Source organism: Sander vitreus, chromosome 23 (assembly GCF_031162955.1).
Source record: "Sander vitreus isolate 19-12246 chromosome 23, sanVit1, whole genome shotgun sequence".
Taxonomy (NCBI): Eukaryota; Metazoa; Chordata; class Actinopteri; order Perciformes; family Percidae; genus Sander; species Sander vitreus.
In genome coordinates, this window is record NC_135877.1 from 10,906,224 (window position 1) to 10,931,028 (window position 24,805).

Genomic DNA, 24,805 nt, shown 5'->3' on the forward strand with positions numbered 1-24,805 from the left:
GGAGAGTAGTTAGTGGATCTGTTTAGAAGTGGACTTTTCCTATAACTACGTTCCTGTAACTACTTGGTCGGAAAGCGGCTATTGACAGACTACTGTAGTCACATATCCAATATTGCTGTTGTTGACATCTCTGTCTCCACTTTAGCTGAGCTAACATTAGCGAATGTTATAGTTTTACGGACTGACAGAACAAGCTGCTGCTCAGCTCTAAATGACTGGAGATCCTAATTAAGGTGATTAAAATATTAATGTAATGTACTTACAGTAACTGAGGGATTCCAACTATTTTTTACTGTCTACTAGCATTAGCTGTTGGTCAGTGCTCCAATTCTACCTAGCTAATGTGACAATGAAAATGGCATACACAGGCAGCTAGCTCTACATGGTTTCTTGACTACTGACTCATCCCTCTGTTGGTCTTTGTATAATTTTGATATTTAAAAATTAGAAAGGATTGCTTGTTTCATTTCACTCTCTTATCAGATAATAGCAAACAGTCACTTCATAATTTGGCTAACTCACAAAATACATGTTGACACAGCTTATAAAATGTAAAACATGAGAAGGCTGCCAGCATTGATATCCCAACCATGATTTTATGGGGGCGCAATTGGGCGTAGCGATGATGTAGAGACAAGACATTTTATGTTATAAAGGGGTCAAAGGGGGCAAAATCGAGTTCTGGCTTGGATGAAGATTGTCTGAAAATTCTGGGAATGTTGGAAATAATCTTTTGTTTTAGCCCTCCATTGGAAGGTAGCAGCGTATGATCAGCTGCAGAGCAGCAAAGTCGATCTTGTTGAAGGACACTTCAGCAATGCCAATGCTTCATGATGAGGGGCTTGAATGCAGGATAACCAGTTGAAGGACGGGAACACCAGCCTGTTACTTGTAGCAGATATTAATGAACAGGGACATGTGAGAAGCACTGATTTCTGTTGTTGCTGTGAGCCTGTGAAAAGCCATTTTAAGCACACCACTTTTTTGTTAAACGTTCATACATTTTAAACTTTTAATACTCCCTCTGAAGCTAAGATCTAAAAGCTAAAACCAGCCAGAACTGTGAAGAGTGATTCCAAGAGAAAACACAGTGTAGTCTACCGCACACAGATACTGTGTGATGTAGAAGGGATTCACCTGAGCGGTCTACTTAACATCCGTCCCGAAAGCCGCTATTTAATCCACGTTTCATGTTGTCATGCGGTCTTCCTCCATGCAGAACTAATTGGTTGTTTTTGCCTGTTGTGCAGGACCCCATGTCTGTGAAAAACTGAAGGACACTCATTACAACTTGTACAGACACTCTCAGATGAGGACATAGATGCAATCATGGGTGCAGACGAGCACATAAACACAGGCAGGAACAACTGAACTGCATTTGGTGAATAAGGGTCCTAATAAGAGCACTGAGTGAAAATCTCCTTGAACCCGTTGCCATAGCTTATCACACACATACACAAATACACACATATGCACATCACAAGCCGCCACTACTACTACCAACACAAACACACATCTTTCGCACCCCATTCCGCACTCTCTCTATCTGATTTGCATTTTGGTTAACACTCTAATTGCCTCTCATTAAATACCTTGTCACGTTGATTAATTGGTGCGATACAGAAATGTAAAACAGCAGAGCGTTACAATGAATAGTGAACAGTTTCTGATTGGGAAAGACGAACATTCCAGGCTGTAAATGCAAAACAGAAGAGAAATCTCACTAACTCCTCATGCACTTTTAAATGGAGTCAGGGTTTTTCTATTCCTGAAGTGAATCTGTTAAACTCTGAAGAAAATGGAACAGTTTTCAGAGTTACCTGGGGTTAAATTTAGCATTTTGACTCAGAGTTAGCATAACAGCAGTCATTTACCCCCGAGAAAGAAATCACACTCAGCTTGAAAAGTGGCTATAATTGTAGTGAATTATATATTTTAGCCACTCTTAGCCACATTTTACACAAAGCTAAGGAATTCTCTATATCTTTTGAAATGGCAAGTGCTGTAATTGTACAGTAGCCTAAGTGAGAGATAGCCTAATATAAGAATTGTTTTCCCAATTTTCTGACTTCAGAGCACAATTTAAAAGATATAAGAAAACTAAACTCCCTGATGTCTACAGTTTAAAAAAAGTAGAATGTCATCTTACAAAAGTTCTGTAATTTAGAGGAAATACAGATTTTTCAAGTTAGCAACGAGCTAACAATGGGAGGTGCAAACATAGCACTCGCCACCTTTGTTGAGGAAAATCAGGGAAATGCAAACTGAACAAAAAAATAAAAATGTCAGAGCAAGCAGTGCAAACATCCAAAAGCTTCTCACACAAACTTCAGTTTTAGATAAATTGTTTATAAAAAATAACTTTCCTGTGAGTCCAACCAAAAGTAATCACAGAAGTTAGCACCCTGGATTAGCTGCATAGGGAACTACTTACGGGGCAATTTGCTAACCAAACTAGCTGCCTGAAGTTGCCTCTAAATCCTAGTTTAGATTAGATTCGTTAGAGGTCAGATAGTTTAAAGTTATTGTATAATGTTGAACTTTAGCTGTAGTAGAATGTTTTGTAAAGACACAGCTTGAAAACAAAGAATGGGGAAAAAGGTTTATTTCAACCCTGTCTTTTCTGTTTGCAATGCATCAATGGCATTGTGGTATTCTCATCCCGCACGAGGCAAAGGTCAATATGATTCAGTTGACCGAGCATGGCCCACCAGTTGCACAGCCTGCCACTCAAATTTATGAAACCATCATCTTCTTTGCCTCCCCTGCACTAGGTGATATTGCATGTCAGAGACTTTTATTATTGAAATGAGACATTTATGACAGTGAACCCTCGCCACATGAGAGCGGCTTTCTGAATCATCTCAATGTAGCTAAAGGAGGAAGAGAAATGAGATTTGACAGATTATTGAAACACACCACCTGCGCTTCCTCACTCATCACAATATGCCAATTTCAATGTGAAAACAATCTTACTTGTATTAAACTGAGGTTCACAAAAATCATGGTCTGGGGGATTTATAGAAGCTGGTGTTGTGCGCTGTGTGTCCTCAGAGGCAGACGAGGTCGGTGTAGGCAGGGGGTCTTTCGCAGCTTATTGTTTCGTGGTCCATTGTTAGCCTATTCAGTCTGAGATACTGCCATTATTCAGTCAAACATGGCGAATGCAAACAACTGCATTGTAGAGCTGTTTTAAGTCTGTAGGGAGCTGATGTAATGTTTAAACTGTGTGTGTACATGTGTGTGTCCGCTTCCATTTGCTCACAATGTCACCATATCTGTCAGATTTAGCTGTGAGGTTGAGTGGTTTCCATCACACTCTTATCTCTGCGCAGCAAACACCCATTCACATTTACACACACAAACACACACACACACACACACACACACACACACACACACACACACACACACACACACATTCTTATCTCTGGGCTTTCCTTATCACTCTATTTTGTATTCAACAATATTTAGCCATCTTAGTGGCCAACTGATTCAACCCTGTGACACATTAAAAGGTTGACATGAGCCCTTTGAGCATATTTAAAGCCCCAGGCCTGGCACTCATTGGCTTTCACTGTGCTACTTTCAACCCTGTCTCAACACATGTACCAGCCATTTCCACACCACGGCCCACTAGTAACCCAGTATAGTCACTGATGTGTGTAATTGGTGCATCAGAGGCAGCAAAATGTGACATTAATAGCTGGTAACTGGGCCTCGCCATTTGATATCTGTGTGATCTTAGAAGCTAAAGAAGTTAAAGGTGACTATATTGTAGAAATTGTAGAAATAATGGATGTATTAGAGTCACTGATTGGTTTGTCGACTGCTGTTTTAAAGCATAATGTTTGGCAATTTGGCCGTTGCCCTCTTGGTTTTTTAAAACCGGACGTGACGATATTTGGACAAGAGGGTGGAGCCGGGAAGGATGACGCAGCCAAGCCAATGATCTAAGCTAAACGCTAATGAGGGAGAGTTACCAATTTTCAACCCTTCTGAAGCGAGTCATCCGACTGAGTGACATTTCTTATAGAAAATAGTTATTTTACCTTCATAAAATTAAGGTATTTGACTAACTAGCCAATCTGTGTTAGCCTTTTAACCCTTTTCTTTACTGTTTCTGTAGTCACTGCCTTTTTTAGACCAGTATGGATAGATTAGATTAAAAAAAGACAAAGAACATGTAATAAGTGTCTCAAGGAGTAATAACAAACATACAGTACAAAGTGGGCCGATAACAAATGACATTTTCAGTAAGGGTTGTAGATCGATGGTGACACACACATACACACACACACACACACACACACACACACACACACACATACATATAAGCTACAGCATATTTTGCCCTCCAAATCTATAGCACACCACTTTGAACCTTGACCTTTAAAGGAAGAGTGTTTGGACAGACAAGAAGCTTGGTTTAGGGCTACTGGGAACCATTTTTATTGGCAATGGTAACCTTTAACTTGAGAGGTATATGAAGGCTATGCTAGATTGAATCCCTACAGACTACCTTGAACTACTATTTTTAGTGCTCTCGTGGAGCATTCATGAGTTATATCAGATGATGTAATGAGTTGATATTGTGTCTCTGTCAGCTTGGTCTCAAGAGCGCAGTAGATCAAAGAGAAAGGGAACTTGTAATCAAAATGAAATTACTGTTTTGATATTGATGGAATCCAAACATCTACACGTCTCAGTACGGATATCGTACTTGCACGTATAGCTTCCATGCATGCTTGCCCACTCACACATATAGATAAAGAAGAAAATCCCATTTGACCATTCCTATGTGGACACAGTATTTGCAAGAGTAAACAATAATATCAGAATAATAGAAAACAGAAAAAACAACACAAAACAGAAAATGAGGATATTTCAATGAAACATAAGAATGGTTTTGATTCTGAATCATTTTGCCCAATCTACATCTCAATTGACTCAAAGCTTAATGCCCTTCTCTAACTTGTCTTCTCCTCTCTATTTCCTCATTTGTGGTTTAATTATCCCTAATGCTTTGTAAATTCAGTGTATATGATGTACAAAATGTGTGTTGCGCACAAACACATACACACACACGCGTGCGCACATAAAACCTGCGCGTTCTGAGCCATTATGCCCGGTCTTTGTCACATATGCTGGCTATTAATCAGCCACCAGTTAGCTCATCAACAGTCACATTGAATAGAGGAACAGCAGGTAAACACACAGGCAGGCGTACCCGCACAATCACTTCCTACTTTCCAGGGCATTCCCTCTGATTGGAGATTAATGTGTCCATCTGGACCTCATTACACCTCAAAAATGTTGTGGAACTTTCTCTAAACTTTTTCTGAGATTAACATTCAAACAGGAAGATAAAATGCAGTTAATATGTGTGGAGGAGAACTTTTATGTGTCAAACACACAAGTAAGGTCACAGGTTGCATGCAACCATAAGTTAATTGCCATTATAGCTGCAGATGGCGATAGGATATGGACTGATGGGCACTTAAAGCCATTGGAACACGTTACATACCAGATGCAAGGTTTAGCAGGCCTATATCGACATCAAAAAAAGAAACATATAAACACGTTGTCCAATTTGCTGCTGCTATGCCCTTCCACCAGGCTAAAATATACAAACCCCAATTCCAATGAAGTTGGGACATTGTGTAAAACGTAAATAAAAACCGAATACAATGATTTGCAAATCCTTTTCAACCTATATTCAGTTGAATACACTACAAAGACAAGATATTTAATGTTCAAACTGATAAACTTTATTGTTTTTTTGCAAATAATCACTCGTTTTAAATTTGATGCCTGCAACACATTCCAAAAAAGCTGGCATGTTTACCACTGTGTTACATCACCTTTCCTTTTAACAACACTCAATAAGCATTTGGGATCATTGTATTCTGTTTTTATTTACGTTTTACACAACGTCCCAACTTCATTGGAATTGGGGTTTGTATAAGAGACATTTCTGAATGTAGCCCTTCACATTTCTAATTTGTTCTCCAAATAATGATGCTGACATTAGGCATATGCTTCCACATTTTAAGCCCTTGACAAACACTCTGACACTCTCAGACATCCAAAATCAATGCAAACAATCAATTTCAGGAAGTGACAGGCTGAAAATGAACTTCACAGCCTAGGCATACAGAGGTTAAACTAATTGGGTTACACTTAAATGCAAAGGTGCGTATGTGTTATCACGTTGACAGCTGTCAGTGTGACATCTCTTCCCGACTGAATCCCTTGTGGCTCAATCTTTTCTGATCTCGCAAATTAAGTAGGTGCTGCTTGCTAAAACTGATTTTCCCAATGGAGCATGGTCTACCCCACTGCTTTGCTGCTCATTTGCTGAAATCAGTATTATTATTAGTCTACGTCTAATGGGCTTAATGTTACACATGCAATGTAAATAATGCATTTGAGTTAGATTGATTGGAAGAAGAATATTGGTGCAAAAAAGAACAAGATAAAATGAGCTCATTAAAGAGTTTTTCTCTGCTGCACTCTAGTATATTATACAGTCTGTGTAAATTTGTCAGCAGCCAAAAGGTTAGAGAAGCGCATTTGTGAGTAGCTGGTCAGCAGTTAACATGTCTGAACCTTCTGGGAAAGTGTACCGTGTAGGTAAAAACATGGACGAATATGCAATGTGCTCCCTCCATCAAGAATTACCGCAAAAGTGCCCTTTATAAAAGCACTTAACTTTCAGTCACTTTACTGGAACAGGTTATTGCTGAAGAGAGCATGCATGTCTGTCAGATTGTCCTTGTATAAATGAGAGTTAAAAAAAGGTGTGATCTTTAATAAGTGTGCAAGGTCTCCTTTCACTTTCTACTGACTAGTCACTTCTTTTAAGAGGCAGTATATACTGTAATTGTTATCACTGACAATAGAATTCAGACATCTTTTTACGATAACGTGCAACATGGATAGTGATTTGGTCTCCTCATCCCCCAGGTGAACGGACGCAACTTCTCCAAGGTTGACCATGAGGAGGCAGTGGTGGAGGCCATCAGGCGAGACCCCATCGTTGTCCAGGTTCTCCGGCGAACCCCCACCAGATCCACGGCCGCTGTTGCACATAACTACAGCGGCGCGCCACAGGACGTGTCTGTGGTGGATGTTTGCACGCAAACTGACATTACCTTCGAGCACATCATGGCACTGGCGAAGCTTAGGCCTGCTACTCCGCCTGTCCCCGACATCTGTCCCTTTCTTTTGTCCGACAGGTGGGGCAAACACTTACTATACAGATGTAGTCATTGCAAGAAGTTTTCCATCTACTGAAACACCGAGATGACATGGATAGGTTGAAAATGCTTACCCCATGTTTTGTAAACTGGAATCAGGATATATTTTCCATCCCAAATAAACCTGAAGCTTTCCTGAGGCTTCTCCATTGTTCTCTTTTATTTCATGGTAGTAATTAAGCAGTTGTATCATAGTGTGGAAACCTCCAGCAAAGCTAAGTACTTTGTCCCTGTGATATCATTATGTGGAGCCAGCCCGCATGCAATAATTGCTTCTGTGTGCTACATCCATTTTCTTTAATGGAAGCTTTTGCTGGGCGATTAAAAGCCAATGGGCTGATAGAGCGGGCATTCTGGCGCAACGTCCATTCTGTGGCTATTTATAGGGCTTCGCTGGGCAGGAGATGAAATCAATTTGTCCTATAAAACTACAAATCTGCCAGTCTGGGTCAATGATTATGGAGAGGCAGTTATCATGGAACAATTTACAAGAGGTCATGACTTTTATGTGGCGATTGGTTGATGTTTGCATTGCTTGTTAGTTTTGTTGCAACATGAGAGAACTACTTTTATGTAAGGGTTCTGCTATGTTGCATGATAAATGTCAGAATATTTTATGTTTTTTTTGTTTTATTTTCTCAAAGAATCCATTTAAAACATGCAGCTAATAAAACTAACATCACTCTCACACTGCCAAATACATTTAATAATTTATCGGATTATTTCAAATTAATGATAACAACCCCGAAGACTTACATATGGGAACATCGTGGTCTTTAACTATCTCTTCTTCTTTCTCTCTAGTTGTCATTCCATCCACACCATGGAGCATGAGTTTTATGAATGTCCAGAGTACCTGTCCAATATCCCAGCAGAGGTGGAGAGGACTGAAGAATATGAGTATGAGGTACGGTTTTGCATCTTCCTGCTATATTAGTGTACTTTAAAGTATAAGAGACAGTACATGTTTTTTGCCTTTCAGTCAATATGTCCACAACTTTGGTCCAGAACAAGATAACTTGATTGGTATAAATTGTCATGGTCCACATAGGATAAATATCCTCTATTTTCCTTTCATCTCTCTACTGTTGGCTATCCAATAATGAAAAAAAAAAAAGAAATATCAAAACATAATGGGTAAGTTACAAAGGGAATTTACCAACAACATGTATGCTCCCCAGAGGATGAACCCTTTCCACTTTGGATAATGCATTATCCTTCCTTTGCTGCTGTTATTTAACCATATTTTGATGGGTGCTGAAAAGGATGTAATCAACTGATAGTGATTTACAGTGTATTCAGTTTTCCAATGAAAAATCGAATGGTGATAATGCTGTATCAGGCTCATATGAAGGCCCAGGATGTGCACAGCACAATACTTACTAATATAAATGCATGTTGAGCATTGCTGTGGCTTCAGATTTCTAAGCTATTCCAACTAGATTGAATGCAGTTGGACAAGAGGCAGCTGTTGTGTTAGTAATACACAACCTCAGGAGACAATCCAAGGTCAGCCCTGGCGTGTGATGATCACAAGTCCCACAACAATACAAGAAAATTGGCTGCCCCTTGTGAAAGCTGCATCTACGCTTTAGATTGTTCTGCGTAGACTAGCAAAGACCCTGGGTTTAGACCGAAAGAACATTCTTCATATAATCTTTCCAAAAGAAAATCTCTATCTGAAAGGTCTCCCTGTTGAATTACCATTGGTTTTCATTCACAGGCTGTTAGTTTCCTTTTCATCATGCACTGTCCTTCAGAAATATTTCTGTCCCCTTTTTAGAAAGCCATTTTAAGCTTAATAAAAATTGTGAATGTTTTGTGGTTAAAAAGCAAGCACTCACTGTTCGTTTGGGTGACCAATGTTACAGAATGTAAAGACCTTGCACTGATTAATGTATTTGATTATGTTCAGTTGTGGCTGGTGGATTATCTGCCATTTAATGAGTCATATCTTCTGCATTTCTAAACTTTGGTCTGGTGTATGGTCGACAGGACTAAAAATATTCTATACTAAAAAATACAACTTAACCTCAATAATGATGCCTTTGCCTTTACATGGCTAGTTTGGAATGGCACAATTTGTGATTCTTTACAAATCAATATTATTAGCAGCTGCATTTCTTTTATTAGTATAGTTTAGCATGTGTTAATTACACACATATGGCACGTAGATATATTTAAGATGAGACATCTTTTCAGGATTATTGTTTAATACATGACCTTATATGTACAGCCATGCTAGAGGTTCTTTGAGCATGCTAACATGCTCACAATGGCAATGCTAACATGCTGATGTTAAACAGATAGATAACTTAAGCCTGTTCATCGTCTTACTTTAGCATGTAAGCATGCTAACATTTGCTAATTGCCAAACTACTACTGCATAATAAAATATTACTCCATACAGTCTACCCACAAGTATCTCCATTGTAACTGATGCATCATACCACTCAGATGGTGGACCTCGAGGTGCTAGGTGACAGATGCTAGGTGACAGTGATGGGCTGACGTTTGCTACTGTCAATGGTTCGCCCTGGTTTATTAGGCCCTTCCTGGTTCAGTGAACTGCATTGTGGGTCATTAGGATTACTCTGCTGCCAGCTGTGGCCTTACCTTATATATGGTGTGTGTCAGGGGTGGGATGGGGAGTGGAGGGCTTGTGTGTAGTAATAGCAGTAGTATCAGAACAAAGTCAGCTTTACAAACACACACACACACACACACACACACACACACATACAGTCAAGCCCCCAACCCGCCAGATGTAGACACATCAAATCAGCCGTCCTCACTTACCTCTGTCCATCCATGTGTATCTAACTGAAACATAAATGGCTTTCCTCTTGGATAGAACAGAATAGGGCTGCCATTCCTAGGAACGTTACTTCTGACAGGTTTAGCTTCACTTACAACTGAGTGTCCACATGGGTACTCCTGCTGTCATAATACTACTGCTACTTCTGCCAAATCTACCAAACTACAATATTGCCAAGTAGCAGACGGTAGATGTAGAAAATGAGTTTCAGAGCTAACCGTTTTATATCTTTGATTGTTAGGGAGGAAAAATAAAGTTGACAGTGGAATAGCAAGCCATTCCTATTCCAATATATCCAGACTAAAAATACTGTCATGGATATCTGAGTTAATCATGTTCTCAACAGTTGCAAACCCTTTTGGATATTTATATCTACTTCCCAGGCAAAGTAATGTGGAATAATGGCAGATTTTAATGAATGCTCTGTTTGATTATCAGGTTACACAGTGCTGTTATTGAAGTGGCAGCAGCCTGCCAAAAAGCAGCCAGTTAGCTGTTTGCTAAATTCATCAAAATAAACCATGTCTTAATTATGGATAGTCAACGGGTGCCAAACATCAGAGACGGGGTTTTTTTAATCCTCAAAAATAAAATAAATATTGGTATGCAAGGGTTGCTACGAGAATAAAGTCTTTTTGAGCTTTGTCAGTGCAGGGGGAAAAAAAGGGGATAAAAGAAAAATGAAAAAAAAAACGTAGTACAAATCTTTATAAATCATGAATGAAGAATGGTCAACACCAATGCAGCACAGGCCTAGATATCCAGGCTTTCACTCTCTAGTATGGGCCAAGCACCAAAAACGTTGGATGCTACAATTACCATGATGCAACTAGATACTATCTTTATTACTGCATGATAAATGCATTCATCTTTAAACATCCACACCCCCATTTCGTAACGCAGGTTTACAAAATTCAGGTTTTTAAAATCTATCGTTAATCGTTAATCAATCAATCAATCAATCAGTCTTTAACCCAGGAAAGATAACCCTGATGACATCATTGGTGTTATGTTGTACCACCCTGCCAGCAAAATGGTTTATTGAGTTTGTCAGTCGCCATGCAAATAGGTTTGCATAGACCAAGTACCACATAAGCAGATGAGAAAATCTGAAAAGAAGCTACAGCACAGTATCAATGGGAAACCTGTTATTTTTCTGGTGGACTAAATTATCATCACTTTACTGTAAAGACTGTCGCTATGAAATAGTGGCAGCTGAAAGGATGTCATCATCTGCAATGTGGAAACAATGAGCCAATGAACATTAGGCACGGCAGTCATTTCTTTTGAATGCAACATGAAGTAACTATGCACATTAGACTGAAATGTTACAAACAGACGTTTAATGTGGTTCTAAAAGACAGCATGCCACCTCCTGTCACGTCTCCATTTCTTATATACGTTAGTAACGTGGTAAATGCAATCTCTCCCATTTCAAATTAGGAAACCACATACTGTAAATTAAGACGATAAATCTCATCAATTGTCACAATGCATTGTAAGCGACATGAAATTAGTTTCAACATCACCGCTGTGCCATAATTTAAACTCCACTGTGCCACATATTAGTATCCAATCATCACTAATAGAGCCTCTCTACAGTGTAAGCACCCACGGCTCAACGCATCTTCACTAGTAGGCTTCACACCACAATGACTCCAGTAATCCAGCGTACCACCCAATGTGCACTGACATAAAGGCCTTAGCGCTGTCTGATCCCACTGTATGTAGCTGTTATTTCACTGTCAGGGTTTGTACCAATCAGCCAGTGTACTAAACTGGTGATGAGTGTGGGTAGTCCAGACCGGCGTATAGTGTAACAATATTATAAACTCCTATCACACTTCAACCTTTGAAGGTCAGGGCTGTCTGCACAGGGGGTTAAATGCCACAGAAATTAATTACTTCCCCTGTCAATCTCTGTCAGAAAAAAGGGGGCTGGGGCATAATTCTTGCCCCCAACCTTCATCCTCCTTTTTACCACACTCCCCTCTTTTCACAACTTCACAGCGCTGAAATGAATTTGGCAGCAAGGGGTTAATACAGATTACCCCCTAAGTTATCTTTATGTGATTACTTTTATACACAGCAGAAATCAAAAGGAGCCAGTAGCGAGGTAGTCTAAATTTAGAGACATTTCCTGTGGGATGGACCAGCCAGTGAAATACCATCACTATAGTCATCAAAGACCTGCCCCTGTATGTTGCCACATGCTGGGTCTTGTTTGATACTGGCAAGCTTTCATTTCATTGATGTACAGGACGCATGCTGGGGCTATGTTTATGTGTGTGTGTGTGTGTGTGTGTGTGTGTGTGTGTGTGTGTGTGTGTGTGTGTGTGTGTGTGTGTGTGTTTACAGGTGTGTGTGTGTAATTTCCGTTAGGAGTTGGTGGAGCACAAAGAAGAGCTAAAAGGAAAGTCAAGCACAATCATTCTAAATTAATTCTAATTCTGCTCCGTGCCTGCTGGATGTGTAAATAGGCAGCTGTTTGCTGACATGTTAGCCGTGCTAATATGGCTTGTTGCGCTGCCCCCAAGTGGCCAGAAAATCAATTCATGCAGGTTAAAAGCCAGAACATTAAAGATACAAGTAACAAATATAAAGTAAGAAATAAAATAAAAATAAAGAGAAATTGTGGCAATCAAGAACATGTTATACTGCAACAATGCAACACAAATTATGTCCAAGAGGAACGTTTATTTTGAATGTATCATGTTAAACGTTTATTCGAATGCACCAATGCTCTAATTGGTTATTTTTGGGGGTAAGGCATGTACAGTAGCTGTTATTGTTATGGTTAGGGGCTTGGGGAAACAGTCCTCATAAGCATATAACTATGAATGGGTGTGTGTTGTGTAAAAGAGAGAGAGGTACACATTTAAGGTTGCCTGGATATTGTACATCAGTAGAAAATTAACATAGATCATCTTTGCCCAAAGCAATCTCACTACTTATGACTACAGAACAACAAAACCCTTCCAAAGTGATTAGTGACGGTGATCTCATCTCCCGTGGGTGGTATCGTTTCAGCTGCTCTGTAAAACAGATGAATAAACTCTGTGTTTGAAATGATATGGTTTTGGAATCCATCAGATCCACTGGGAAAAACAGGTGCACTCATAACAGGTGCACCATGGGAAAACATTTCTGGTTTAAATCATTATTGGTTTGTTTGTGTGTGAAACAGGAGGTGGAGCTGTGCAGACAGAACAGCCAGGAGAAGCTTGGCTTGACGCTGTGCTACAGGACCGACGATGAGGAGGACACTAGCATCTATGTCAGCCAGGTAGGGCTAGATGTTCCCGTTATTTGGTCCTCCTACACTGACACTTAAGGTGAAAAAATAGAGTTACCACATAAAACTGTTTTCTTTTTAGCATTTAATGGTAATTGCCTTTCCACAATTACTGATTACTGATAATCTGTCTGATTGAGACAGGGCTGCATGTTCGTTCAATCAAACTCAGGGTCCCTTTCTCAGGGGTCTTTGGAGCAGGACGTTATAAAAAAGATGCCATGAAATCCCATTTGAATTTCCATCTTTACATTCTAAATAAGGGAGCAAGTCGAACTGAATGAGGGCCAGTCAAATATCAACTCTGAATGACCCCCACGTGGCCAAAGAGGAAGTCAGGTTTGAAATGTGATTCACGTCCTGCCATTCTCATTCCTCCTCTTTCGTTTTAATTGAAGGTTTTAATTAGCTCTGAGCGACAACCGTCTCTTTCCCCACACACAGTATGTCAAATGACACATTTACAGTACTCACTCTGAATACCAAACACACTAAACAAAGAGAGGGCATATTACAGAGATTTTTTTTTTTATTCAAATGATTTACAGCTCAGAAAAAAAATTCCTCTTACACAATAATTGTTAAGACAAAATGAAAACAAATTATTGCACTTTCCGAGACAAACCTGAATGAATGAGGGAATTATGAGGGCTTTAAGCACTACAAACTGAAAAAGGCAAAATGTTAAGTCTGACTGCAGGTGCAGTTTCAATCCCATTATGAACAAAAAAGGTAAGAACTGAAAAGTAAGAGCTGTTATGAGGATTAGAATGCTGTAATTAAGGCTATAAATGGCAGAATAGTATATTTAGCTCATTTCAGTCTTTATAGAATTACATCTATCTATAAAAAGGCAGGAGTCTCTGTTGTTCCGGCGCTGCAGCAGTGCTCCAGAAGTCCATCCTGTATGCGCAGCACACTGGCATATGGTAGTAAACATGGAGGCCACTGTGAAATATTGTTAGTTCTGTCAGGTCCATTAAAGTCAAGAACAACACAGACAATAAAAATGCTTTAGGAAATGTTATTGAATAAATTACGAATTAAATTTGGCGGTATGGCTCTGTTCAGAGGAGTCCCCTGACCTTTCATGAGCACCATGAAAGAGCAGTAAATCAGGGGACAGCAGCAGTAGCATTAGGGGACCCTCACACAGTTTAAGACTGGGAGAGCTAACTATTTCCCCATATGAACAGAGCAGCAACGATGACATAGAAGCAAATGCCACGTTATACACGACAAGGTGGAGCAGGGGAGGAGGTGGGTAGCATAGATGCGAGCAGCAAACAGTTAGGAGCAAACTACAGCAACTTTAAGTAGGGAGCCCTGTGAGTGTAGACATTTAGCAGCGAGGGGAGTGACCAGCTGATGCGCTGATGCAGATCAGTTCAATTTGGTACGTTCAGGGTGACAAAGACATTCACAAAAGTAAATTAGTGAAATTAGCCCTCCGGGCTAATGCGTGCTAACTACTGTAGCAGAGGGACAATAAAACTAAAACTAGGAGGCTCTGTAATCTGAACCAGCGTGAGCCAAGACGGCCAGCACACTTATATTAACTCCTATATTAACAACTGCAGTGCATAATGGGTAGATGCTAGATTGCACCCAACATATTGTGTTGACCTCACACGTAAACATCAACACCAGTTAACAGACGTTACTGCTGTGTTTATATTTTGTTATACACTCTTGGTTGCCGATTCAAGTAAGTAGCACTAGTCTACAGTTGCATATTAAGTGCTTTGGGGGCCTTCTGTAAGTTATTTCGGGGTGCAATGGTTCTGGAGAAAGCTGCAAGCAGCAATACAGGAGGCCAAGCAATCGGCCCGTTCTGAACAGGCACGTTTTGAACAGGCGCTGTGCACTAGTGTATATAAATCTGTGAACCCTGCCAGGTATTTCTGTGGTTTTCACCTGTTCTTCTTGAACGGAAAATCTGAATGTTGATACAAAACCCACTGAACCTCAACAGATTGTGAAAGCAGTCTCCCACCGACAGAACGCATCTATTTTTGTATGTTTGATAAAAGGATACAAATGTTAATTCCCCTCATTAAAATGTATGTATGGATAAAATCGCTGCGACATTGGGAAGTGTGTGATTCCTTTCTCTATTTCCACATGTAGCGATCTCTCTTGATCTTCAATGCAAGAAAAACAAAGTGTATGAAATGACTATTGAGAGCTTGTAGTGTTGTTGCATATCCACTGGGATGCATTTTGAAAAATACGAGATGTGAATTCCTTCAACTAAAATACAATCATGTCTGTGCCATAAACACTTTTTTTTTCTTCTTGTAGTTGGGTTTTTCCATTTATAACTCATATACTCTTTAAAATGTCAAGGACTTGCATGTACCTCAGTCAGTGTCAGTCACAAGCTACTAAACTCCAGATGAAGCACAAATGTCTACGCCAAGAACCTGGGAAATGCAACATGTAATACGAGGTTGTCAGCGAGAAGCATCTTCACTTTATGGAAAAAACTGACTTTTTCCCTGACAGCAAAGATAAGAGAGCAGTGGTTAGAGAGGGGTACATCAGTGGGGTTTTTTTTGTAGAGAAAACAGAGAAACACAATGGCCGGCTGTCAGCATTGATTTTCATGTTCTTTTATGCAGGTCGAGCCGAACAGCATAGCAGCAAGAGATGGACGCATCAAGGAAGGAGATCGAATTCTACAGGTGCTTGTTTTCTACACAGAGACCAAAGTATATTCACACTAGGTTATGTTATGAACTCACATGTAGAGGTTTAACCCTCAATATTTTTCACATCACTGGCAGAAGGTTATCTTTGATGTTTTCTATCGTATTTACAACAAAAAAAATCCCCTATTTTCCTGTTTCTTTGAACAAACAAGCCTTGGTAGATCATCCAAGCCGCTTGAAAGACTTAAGACTTCTTTTTAGAGGATAGCTAAGCAGCTGGTGTCTCCGGTACAGGCGAGCATATGTATATTTAATCACCTCGTTTTACAAGGGAAATTAAAGCCCTTAGTCGCAGTTACACTAGACACTACATCATCTCTATCACTCCTCTCTGTCTCAGTCTTACTCTTTCTCATTATGTGAAAACACCTAGTAGTTCCCTCTAAACACATACTGCTAACATTTTGCAACCTTGTATACAAACAGTTTTTATCTGTATTCAGTCTACTGCAGATACTAAATAGTTTTAGTGCCCATTGTTTCACCACTGGAATACAGGATTAACAAAGTGTCAAGCTTTGCACTCTTGACTCCAGGCTTACCAATTAGTGGCACCAGGTGTTTCTAGCCAAGGTGAACAGTCCCTCGTTAAGACTTAATGAGAAGTTGTCTATTTCTTGTAAAGCCTTTGCACAGAACAGTATGTGAATACAACTTTTACCCTTAGTACTATTATGTGAGCCATGTCTGTGATATTTATGAAATTCAGCCCATATTTCTTTCTATGTTTGTGCATATCTGTGTGGGTATATGCAAATACACACTTGTATGCCTGACCTCACCCAACTAGTTGATGAATTCATTGAAAACACCTTCTATCTTTGACTGCCCTCCTTCTGATTGACTGTTGCCCTTACCCTGAGAGTCTATTTGAGCCTCTAGTGGCCCACTGTCTGTAAGTTGTGCTGTTGTGCTGACAGTCCAAAATGTGTGTTGTCCCTAAAAAGATAAATAGTAAATTACAAAACGTTTAAAGTGTGAACTAAGACGAAGTGAATTAAAAGAAATTGTTGAACTTGATCATGCAGTAAAGCACAAATTGGATCACCCTCTAGTACAGCAATGATGTTTTACTCTGAGCAATGGCATTCACACAAATGAGTAATTTCTTATGTTTGTTAGTTTATGTAAATTAGACTATTTGAGATATTGACTGTTATTGAAACAACAAATATGTAAAGCATGATGGATAAAAAACATAGTGCTTGATGGACACTTACTGTCCTTTCAGTAACCAACGTATCACTTCCAGTCTAAACAACAGTATCAACATTACCTCTCCTCCATATTTATTGTACGTATCACTCTTATTACCTCCATTCTCTTACTGTAGTGTTTCTGTAGTAACACTACAGTAGTAGTAGTGTGAATAATTGTGGGTAGCTGGGCCTGCTGTACTGCTGGCCCTATTATCTTCTTCTGACAGCCCCATTACTCTAGTGAGGGAAAAGATGAACGGCACCTGTCAGAGAACAGTTAATTGTGTGTCTGGATGTGTGCTGAGAGCAGACTCTACGCACTCGCAATTTACTCCCCTTACCGGGTGTGCAGCCTACCCATGCTTTTTCTAGGGATTGTGTGGAGTGGAAGAAGTGTTGGAAGAAAGGAGGAAAGACAGATGGAGAGATCTGAGAAAGAAAGGTGTGAGACTAAGAGACTAAAGGAGGGAGAAAGATGGGCAGAGAAGAAGAAGGTGAGAGAGAAAAAGGTGTCAGTATGTGATTAGTCAAGGTGTGTCTTGGAAGAATAGGAATAATGGTTCGTTGTATTACACCCATCTTTTCCATTCATGTCAGTTAAATGGATGATGATGATAAAATTACAGGTCCTTTCTTGGGTGTGTGGTTGGGACTTTCTACAAGTGCCCTCTTCTTAACATGACCATTTATACTTGTCTTTGATGTACAGATAAATGGCTGTGAAGTGCAAGACAGAGAGAAAGCCGTTGCCCTGTTGTCAAGTGAAGAAGCAAGGAGCATCATATTACTGGTGACAAGACCAGAAATCCAGGTAAATACTCACACACCAACACAGAATCTCCTGCCCTATCTTGAAAATGTCATGTGTGCGTTTTGCTTTCATTCGAACTGTCAGCGTGATTGTCTGGAGTTCCTACACACACACACACACACACACTCACAGAGACAGGATTCTGACAAGATGTTGTGATTTTAGCTGGAGGAGGAGGTATGGCTGGATGATGAGCAACAGGAGCTTGTGGAGGAGCTGAAGATGGAGATCCTGGAGGAGAGGAGGAAGCAGAAGGAACATAAATTTGACAGAGGAGATGAGGTGAGAGCGTTAACTGAGAGAAATGCATCAAAAGAGGAGACAAAAAAATTTCCAATTAAAGAGGCAGAAGAGTGTCAGGGAAAGCGGGAGGAGAGGTTACATGGTACGATGGAAGGAAGGACTAAATACTGTAAAAGAAGGTGTGGAGGGAGGAAGGATAGTAAGAGCACAGGATTCCAACCCCAACACAAGAACGTTGCTATTTGACGATTCTACAAAACCCTGGATTAAATTCAATGACGATCTTTTTAAAGCTTTCTACAATATCTGCGCATGGCAACATATTGGTTAGGGAACGATTATGGATATGGTTAGGTTAGTGAAGGTTGAGCAACGAAAGCACCTGGTTATGGTTATGGAAAGATCATGGTTATGGTAAATGAAAGGGCAAGCTTTAACTGCAGGTCTATGACGGGATGCAAACGCTGGTCTCCAGCATTAAAATCAGACTTGCTAAACACACATCAACCACCTTAACTTTCAGCCTCTCTACATGTAGGGCATACTGCTTCCTGCAATGGCACTGAACATTGGCATTGGACAAAAATCCTAAGGTGTAGACTTGTCATATATGGACATAATTCCTAGGGATACTTGGATGATCATTCTCCCTTCACAATGCACTGTGTAACGCAACCCTGAACTTCAACACACATTAGGTCTTGCAAGTGAATGAAATTGACCTTGAGGAGGATTAATTGTTTTTAGCTCTCTTTTTACACCAGCATCTAGGTGAAGAAGAGATAACAACAGACACAGCCACATGTTCCTCCAACAATCAAGACAAAGACAGTGGGTTTGGACGCAGTACAGACAGTCCAGAGCACCAACCACTGCTGGCTAGACTACACAGGAGGACCCCAGCCCACTGCATGAGGGAGCGATGGCGGGCAGAGCATCCACACACAAGACGGGGGACTGTAGGGCCACAGAACACCCAGAGTCCAAGGACACTGTCCAAAGGCCAAGGCCATGAAGGGGTAGTCAGTATTCGCAATGGTGGAGGCGGGATCCTAGGTTTAGAGAATCGCTTTGAGCAACTCCTTGAGCTCAAGTGTCAAATCCGGAATGGAGGCGAGTGTGGGGTGTACTCAATTCGACACAGTATAGAGTGTAGTCTCACTGAGCATGGAGTGGATGAAGATGGTGTAGATGGTGTTGGAGGAGAAAATGGAGTGGAGCAGGAATTGAGGATGCTAAATGAGGAACTGCGCAGCATTGAGCTTGAGTGCCAGAGCATCATGCAGGCGCATCAGCTCCGCCAGACCCACCAGCTGGACCCCTCACAACCTGCGTCCTGCTCTCCAGGACGGAGCCCCAAAGACGGACACAAGCGACATGGCAGGTTGGCCGACATTCACGAGTACCCGGAGCGGTCAGACATCGACAGGATCCGAGAGAAGGACAGCTCCAGTGCCTACAACACGGCGGAGAGTGCAAGGTCGACACCACTAGGTATGGAAAGATCTCCTGATCATTCTCTGCAGAGACACATTAGCATCACCAACCAGAAAAACCTCAGACTGGCTTCCTCCACACCATCCAGCCCCATCTCTATCCCCAAGCCCCAGGGTACACCTGGTCATAGCAGAACAGCAGACCCAGGCTCTGTTATCTCCAGCAGCCCAGACCAGAGCAACCCTTCCCGGTCCGAATCAGACCCTGCCCTGCCTGCAGACGATGAGAGGTGTAAGAAGAAAGGGAGGACCAGAGATTCTAGGAGGGGGCTTCCCTATGGTTCTTATCAGACAACCCCCTATCAAGGCCAGGGAGGATCCAGGCAACTGCAGGTAGGTGTATCAAGAAGAGACTTGTCAACCTAATGCTGATACGCCTTTGAGTGAGGCACCTCTGAAGACAGTTCTGTGCTAACAATGTTCTCTGTGTTGCAGAGCTACATGCAGCTGCTACAACAGCACTCATCCCTGGAGTATTCCCAGAGCCAGCTGAGTCTGCTCAGTGTCTGTCGAGATCCTGTGCACCGGAACGGACGGCCTGGGGAACCCCGTCTAGAGTGGAAGGTCAAAGTTCGGGCTGACGGCACACGCTACGTTGCCCGGAGGCCTGCTCGTGACCGCATCCTGAGGGAGCGGGCACTAAGGATTAGAGAGGAGAGGAGCGGAGGCATGACCACAGATGACGACGCTATGAGCGAGATGAAGATGGGCCGCTACTGGAGCAAAGAGGAGAGGAAGCAGCACTTGGCGCGGGCCAGGGAGCAAAGGAAGAGGAGGGAGTTCATGCAAAAGAGCCGCCTCGAGTGTCTAAAGGAGGGGCCAGCCAGCGGAGCTGAGGGCAGGAAAGAGATCAATATCTTGGAGCTCAGTCACAAAAAGATGATGAAGAAACGAAACAAAAAGATCCTGGATAACTGGATGACCATCCAGGAGCTGATGAGCCATGGGGCTAGAGTCCCGGAGGGCTCCAAAGTACATAACGCCTTCTTATCTGTCACAACTGTTTAGCGGACACATACAATACTGAACACTTTGAGATCCGGTAGCCTGCATTTCAGGAACTACTGTTATATGGTAAAAAAAAGTCTGTTTGTAAAATTCAAATAAAAATGCCACTGCTGAGGACTTCTGTAGTATTGCTGAGACAACTTTGTAACTACCACTTTACGAATGTTTGAATAGTTCGTTAACTCTTTCATTACAAGACCTCAGCCATTCAAAACTTTTCACTGTTTTTAGACTGGCTTTTTGGCAATGCACTGGCTTCTGATAGCAGATGATTCTGGTAGCATATTGGTTCAAACTGATTCACAGAAAAAAGTGAAGGACCAAAACAATAACTTCAAGTACACTATGTATTGTCTCTCCATACTCCATATTCTTGGGTTTCATTGCATATGAAGCGACTTCACTTGCCTCGTTAAAGGTGGCATTTTTTATAATTGGGAAAATACAATATTTTTCACACTTTGTAAACTCAGTAACTTTTTGTAAGGTTTTTTTTAAACTGAATGTCAATGTACTGTAAACTTTTTTTTTTGTAATTTCTTATTTATGTTTCTATCACCAAACCATTAAGGTCAGAGTTGAAACTATTTGATTGTACTGTAGCCCGCATTGTATGCCAGACCTGAGAAATGACAAACTTTGAGAAAACTTTCATCGGAAGCTCATATTATTCATGAGCTGGGAGGGCTTTTTGAAACACTTTTACCTCACTTGACAGTCAAAACTCTGATCTATCGAGTGGTTGAATACCTGGTTAATACAATTGTTGACTTAATTAAGCCATGAATCAATCCCAAACCCTTACTATAAACCATACATGTGTGAATTATGTTTTAAATGTTAAATAGATTCCTATTTATATTGTTTACTGTTATTTCTATTTATTGTAAATACATTGTTATGATCTGTCTGATAAATGTTTCACATTAAGTGGCTACCCTTGAAAGGAAAGTCAATAATGTGTATAATATTGCAGCCTTTCAACTCAAACCTGCTGCTTTTCACTGTAAAGTTCATTGAAGAGGCCTTCAGTTCAGTATTTGTTCATTGTGATATTTGTAATAAAATAATATTGATAAAAAAGATTAAAAAATACTCTTATTGAACACTTTTTTCATGTCAATATAAATCTTTACAATGAAGATGTTTAGCCTCGCAAGCAGAATGGCTCAGCGTGGCAATGGTAATTTGTTCCACCACTTTGGTCCTGGACATAAATATCTCAACAACTAGTGGATGGGTGGCCATTAAGTGTGGTGCAAATATGTCATGTTCTCAGGAGAAATTGCAATATGTTTTGTGATTTCCAGACTTTTCCTTAACCATCATCATCAGGTCAAACTTTATGAACATTATGAGCATGCTCATGTTAGCATTTAGCCCGTGCACCACTGTGTCTAGGTACGGAGCCTGTAGAATCTTGTTAAAAGATTTTTTTGCATTCAATAGACGTCCTCTATGCATTGAACCTTTTCAGTGCCAAGTATACATTTTCTGTGGAAATACAAAAACTTACCTGAAAAAATACCATAGCAGCCATATCATGTTTCTGCTGTCCTCCCATCTGGTGTCAAACACACAGAGCTCCAAAGTTTTCAGTGATTCACTTTGAATGTGGCTCAGTCAGCATGCATTATGCATGCTGGGGCCAGCAGTTTACATGTTTGGATTTGAGAGGCACAAAAGCAACACTTGCATCTCTCTGCTGCTCTATAATAAAATGTGCTCTTTGTGAAGAAAAGGTATTGTCTCCTGCAGAGAACAACATAGTTGATCCTGCGTGCGTGTGTGTGTGTGTGTGTGTGTGTGTGTGTGTGTGTGTGTGTGTGTGTGTGTGTATGTGTGTGTAGTGTCAGGCAAGAAAAACATGAGAAGAGGCAGTCAAGTCATTAATCTAAGATACATAATGCAGGAACATCTACGCAAGTGCTGCCACTTATCAATACTGTGCAATCACTACGCTCTAAAAATACGGAGTGATTTGAAGAAAATGATTGTTAATAGAACACATGGGAGTATTAAATGGGACTGCAATGATTGCTGCACCTGGAAAAATTACCCCACCTGCCTCCAGGCTGTACCAAACCAAGCCTCCTGATCTCCATATTCACACTCACAGGAAGTCACAAAGCATTTTGATATTTTGTGGCTTGACAGAGTAATTTACCCTGTCGCTACAGTTTACAGTATTCATGGGATGACTGACTGACAGTGTGTATGGGGGGTAGGATATGGGTGCAGAGAGGGTGGGTCCGTGTGTGTGTGTGTGTGTGTGGGGGGGGCATCCATTTAACGATAGGAGGCATCAAAGCTTAACTATACTCCCATTTCAAAGCATTAAGGAGACACTGGTGAAGTCTCCTCATCCCCTGTCAATCTGCTGCGTCTGTCCACAGCCCACTGAACTGCAGAATTAATGAGCGACATCAGACTGGCATCCCCATCTCTAGGGCTTTTATGCATAATATTAAATCAGGTAAGCATTGCACCCCCGTTTCTCACAGCTAACCATCTCCCTGAAATAATGTGCAACCTGTGACAGAAGTGGCACAGGAACTGAGGGAAAAATGGTTACAGCCAACCTGGTATTATAAATGATTAATCCCAATGTGCATAGCAAAGATAATTTAATGTTGAACTGTTACAGTAGTAAGGTGTGGAGGCCTACGCTGAAATAGGCTTGCATTTCCATACGTGTATGAAGCACAATGGCATGACCAAATACATAGCTTAATGCTAAGGCATTGAGGCTTAGGTTATACGCAAGCTTCTCGCATCAAGACATGATATAAAAAGAGAATATCATATTAATTCAAGTAAAAATGGAATACGCTTTTTCAAAGGAGCACTGTCTTTGCTTCAGTGTTTTATAACTGTGACATTAGCACAGAAAGCACAGTCTTATTTCTCCAAAAAGAAAAAATAGGAATAGTTTGACATTTTTGGAACATGTGCTTGTGGTGGTATTGATCTTCTCACCTAACTCACGGCAAGAGAATGAATAAGAGTATGTCCCAAAATGTCAAACTGAGGATAATTTGAGGAAAAAAACCCACCAACACTTTTACACAAGAACAAAACAAACAACCTTAGTAAAAAACTGAGAAAAAGAGCAAAACAAAATACTAAATATTATATAGGCCTACAAAAAGGGGTTTAGTCAGGTAACGTTCATTGATTTTTGTTTTAAGAAATAAAAGTGAAAAGGTTCTGCAACTGTAATTAGTGTTTGTGGAAGAGTTAGGTTGGTGTTTGTTGGAGACTTTACAGCTGTTTATTCACATTATCAACATATATCAACATATTTATGTTTCACATAAACACAAATATGTGAAATCCATATATCCTGACTACTTTTCAACCAGTCTTCTCATCTGGATCCGTCTCATTCAAATTCCAACAGCTGAGCAGCCTAGTGCTGCACAGTAGCACAGATGAAAAAGTGCGGTATCCTGGCTCTCTTTAATCTAACGATACCTTTGAAGCAGATGCGAACGAGCGGGACTAGAAACAAAGTCAGGTGTTCTTTACTGAGACGCCGGTTTAGATGACGTGACAGGATGTAAGTGACTTTTATGTGTGTGTGTGTGTGTGTGTGTGTGTACAGTGGGCCATTGTAAAAAGAAACAACTTGGGAAATTCTCATCCTCATCCATTATAAGAGAAAAGAAGCATGCCTGTGGCTTATTTGATTAAGCATTTTGACGTGGCTCGATTGATGAGATATTAACAATCAATCTAAAAAATAAATTTAAGACTTTAAAAATTCTACCTTAACTGACCATTTGCTATAAGCCCTGCTCCCGTTAGCTTCTGAGTCTATGCAGTTTACAGTGTGTCTATGCAGTTTACCATGTTAATGGTGGTAGATTTGCCACTTGAAATATGTGGTAATTATGAAACAGTGGGTCATGGATTTCACACAGAGGTTTACAAAAGCAGAGTTGTCATTTTTAGCC

General features: G+C 40.6%; 1 protein-coding gene across 1 annotated transcript in view; it reads left to right on the forward strand.

The window, feature by feature from the left end:
* pdzrn4 (PDZ domain containing ring finger 4) overlaps positions 1-21,872 on the forward strand; it is a 36,689-nt gene extending 14,817 nt beyond the window's left edge. Inside the window, exons 2-9 of the mRNA XM_078242627.1 lie at positions 6,970-7,241; positions 8,067-8,169; positions 13,268-13,366; positions 16,000-16,062; positions 17,998-18,099; positions 18,265-18,381; positions 19,107-20,171; positions 20,274-21,872. Of these exons, the coding sequence (XP_078098753.1) occupies positions 6,970-7,241; positions 8,067-8,169; positions 13,268-13,366; positions 16,000-16,062; positions 17,998-18,099; positions 18,265-18,381; positions 19,107-20,171; positions 20,274-20,846 (2,394 nt within the window). The 3' untranslated portion in view covers positions 20,847-21,872. The remainder of the gene's footprint in view (positions 1-6,969; positions 7,242-8,066; positions 8,170-13,267; positions 13,367-15,999; positions 16,063-17,997; positions 18,100-18,264; positions 18,382-19,106; positions 20,172-20,273) is intronic.
* The last annotated feature ends 2,933 nt before the right edge of the window (positions 21,873-24,805 follow it).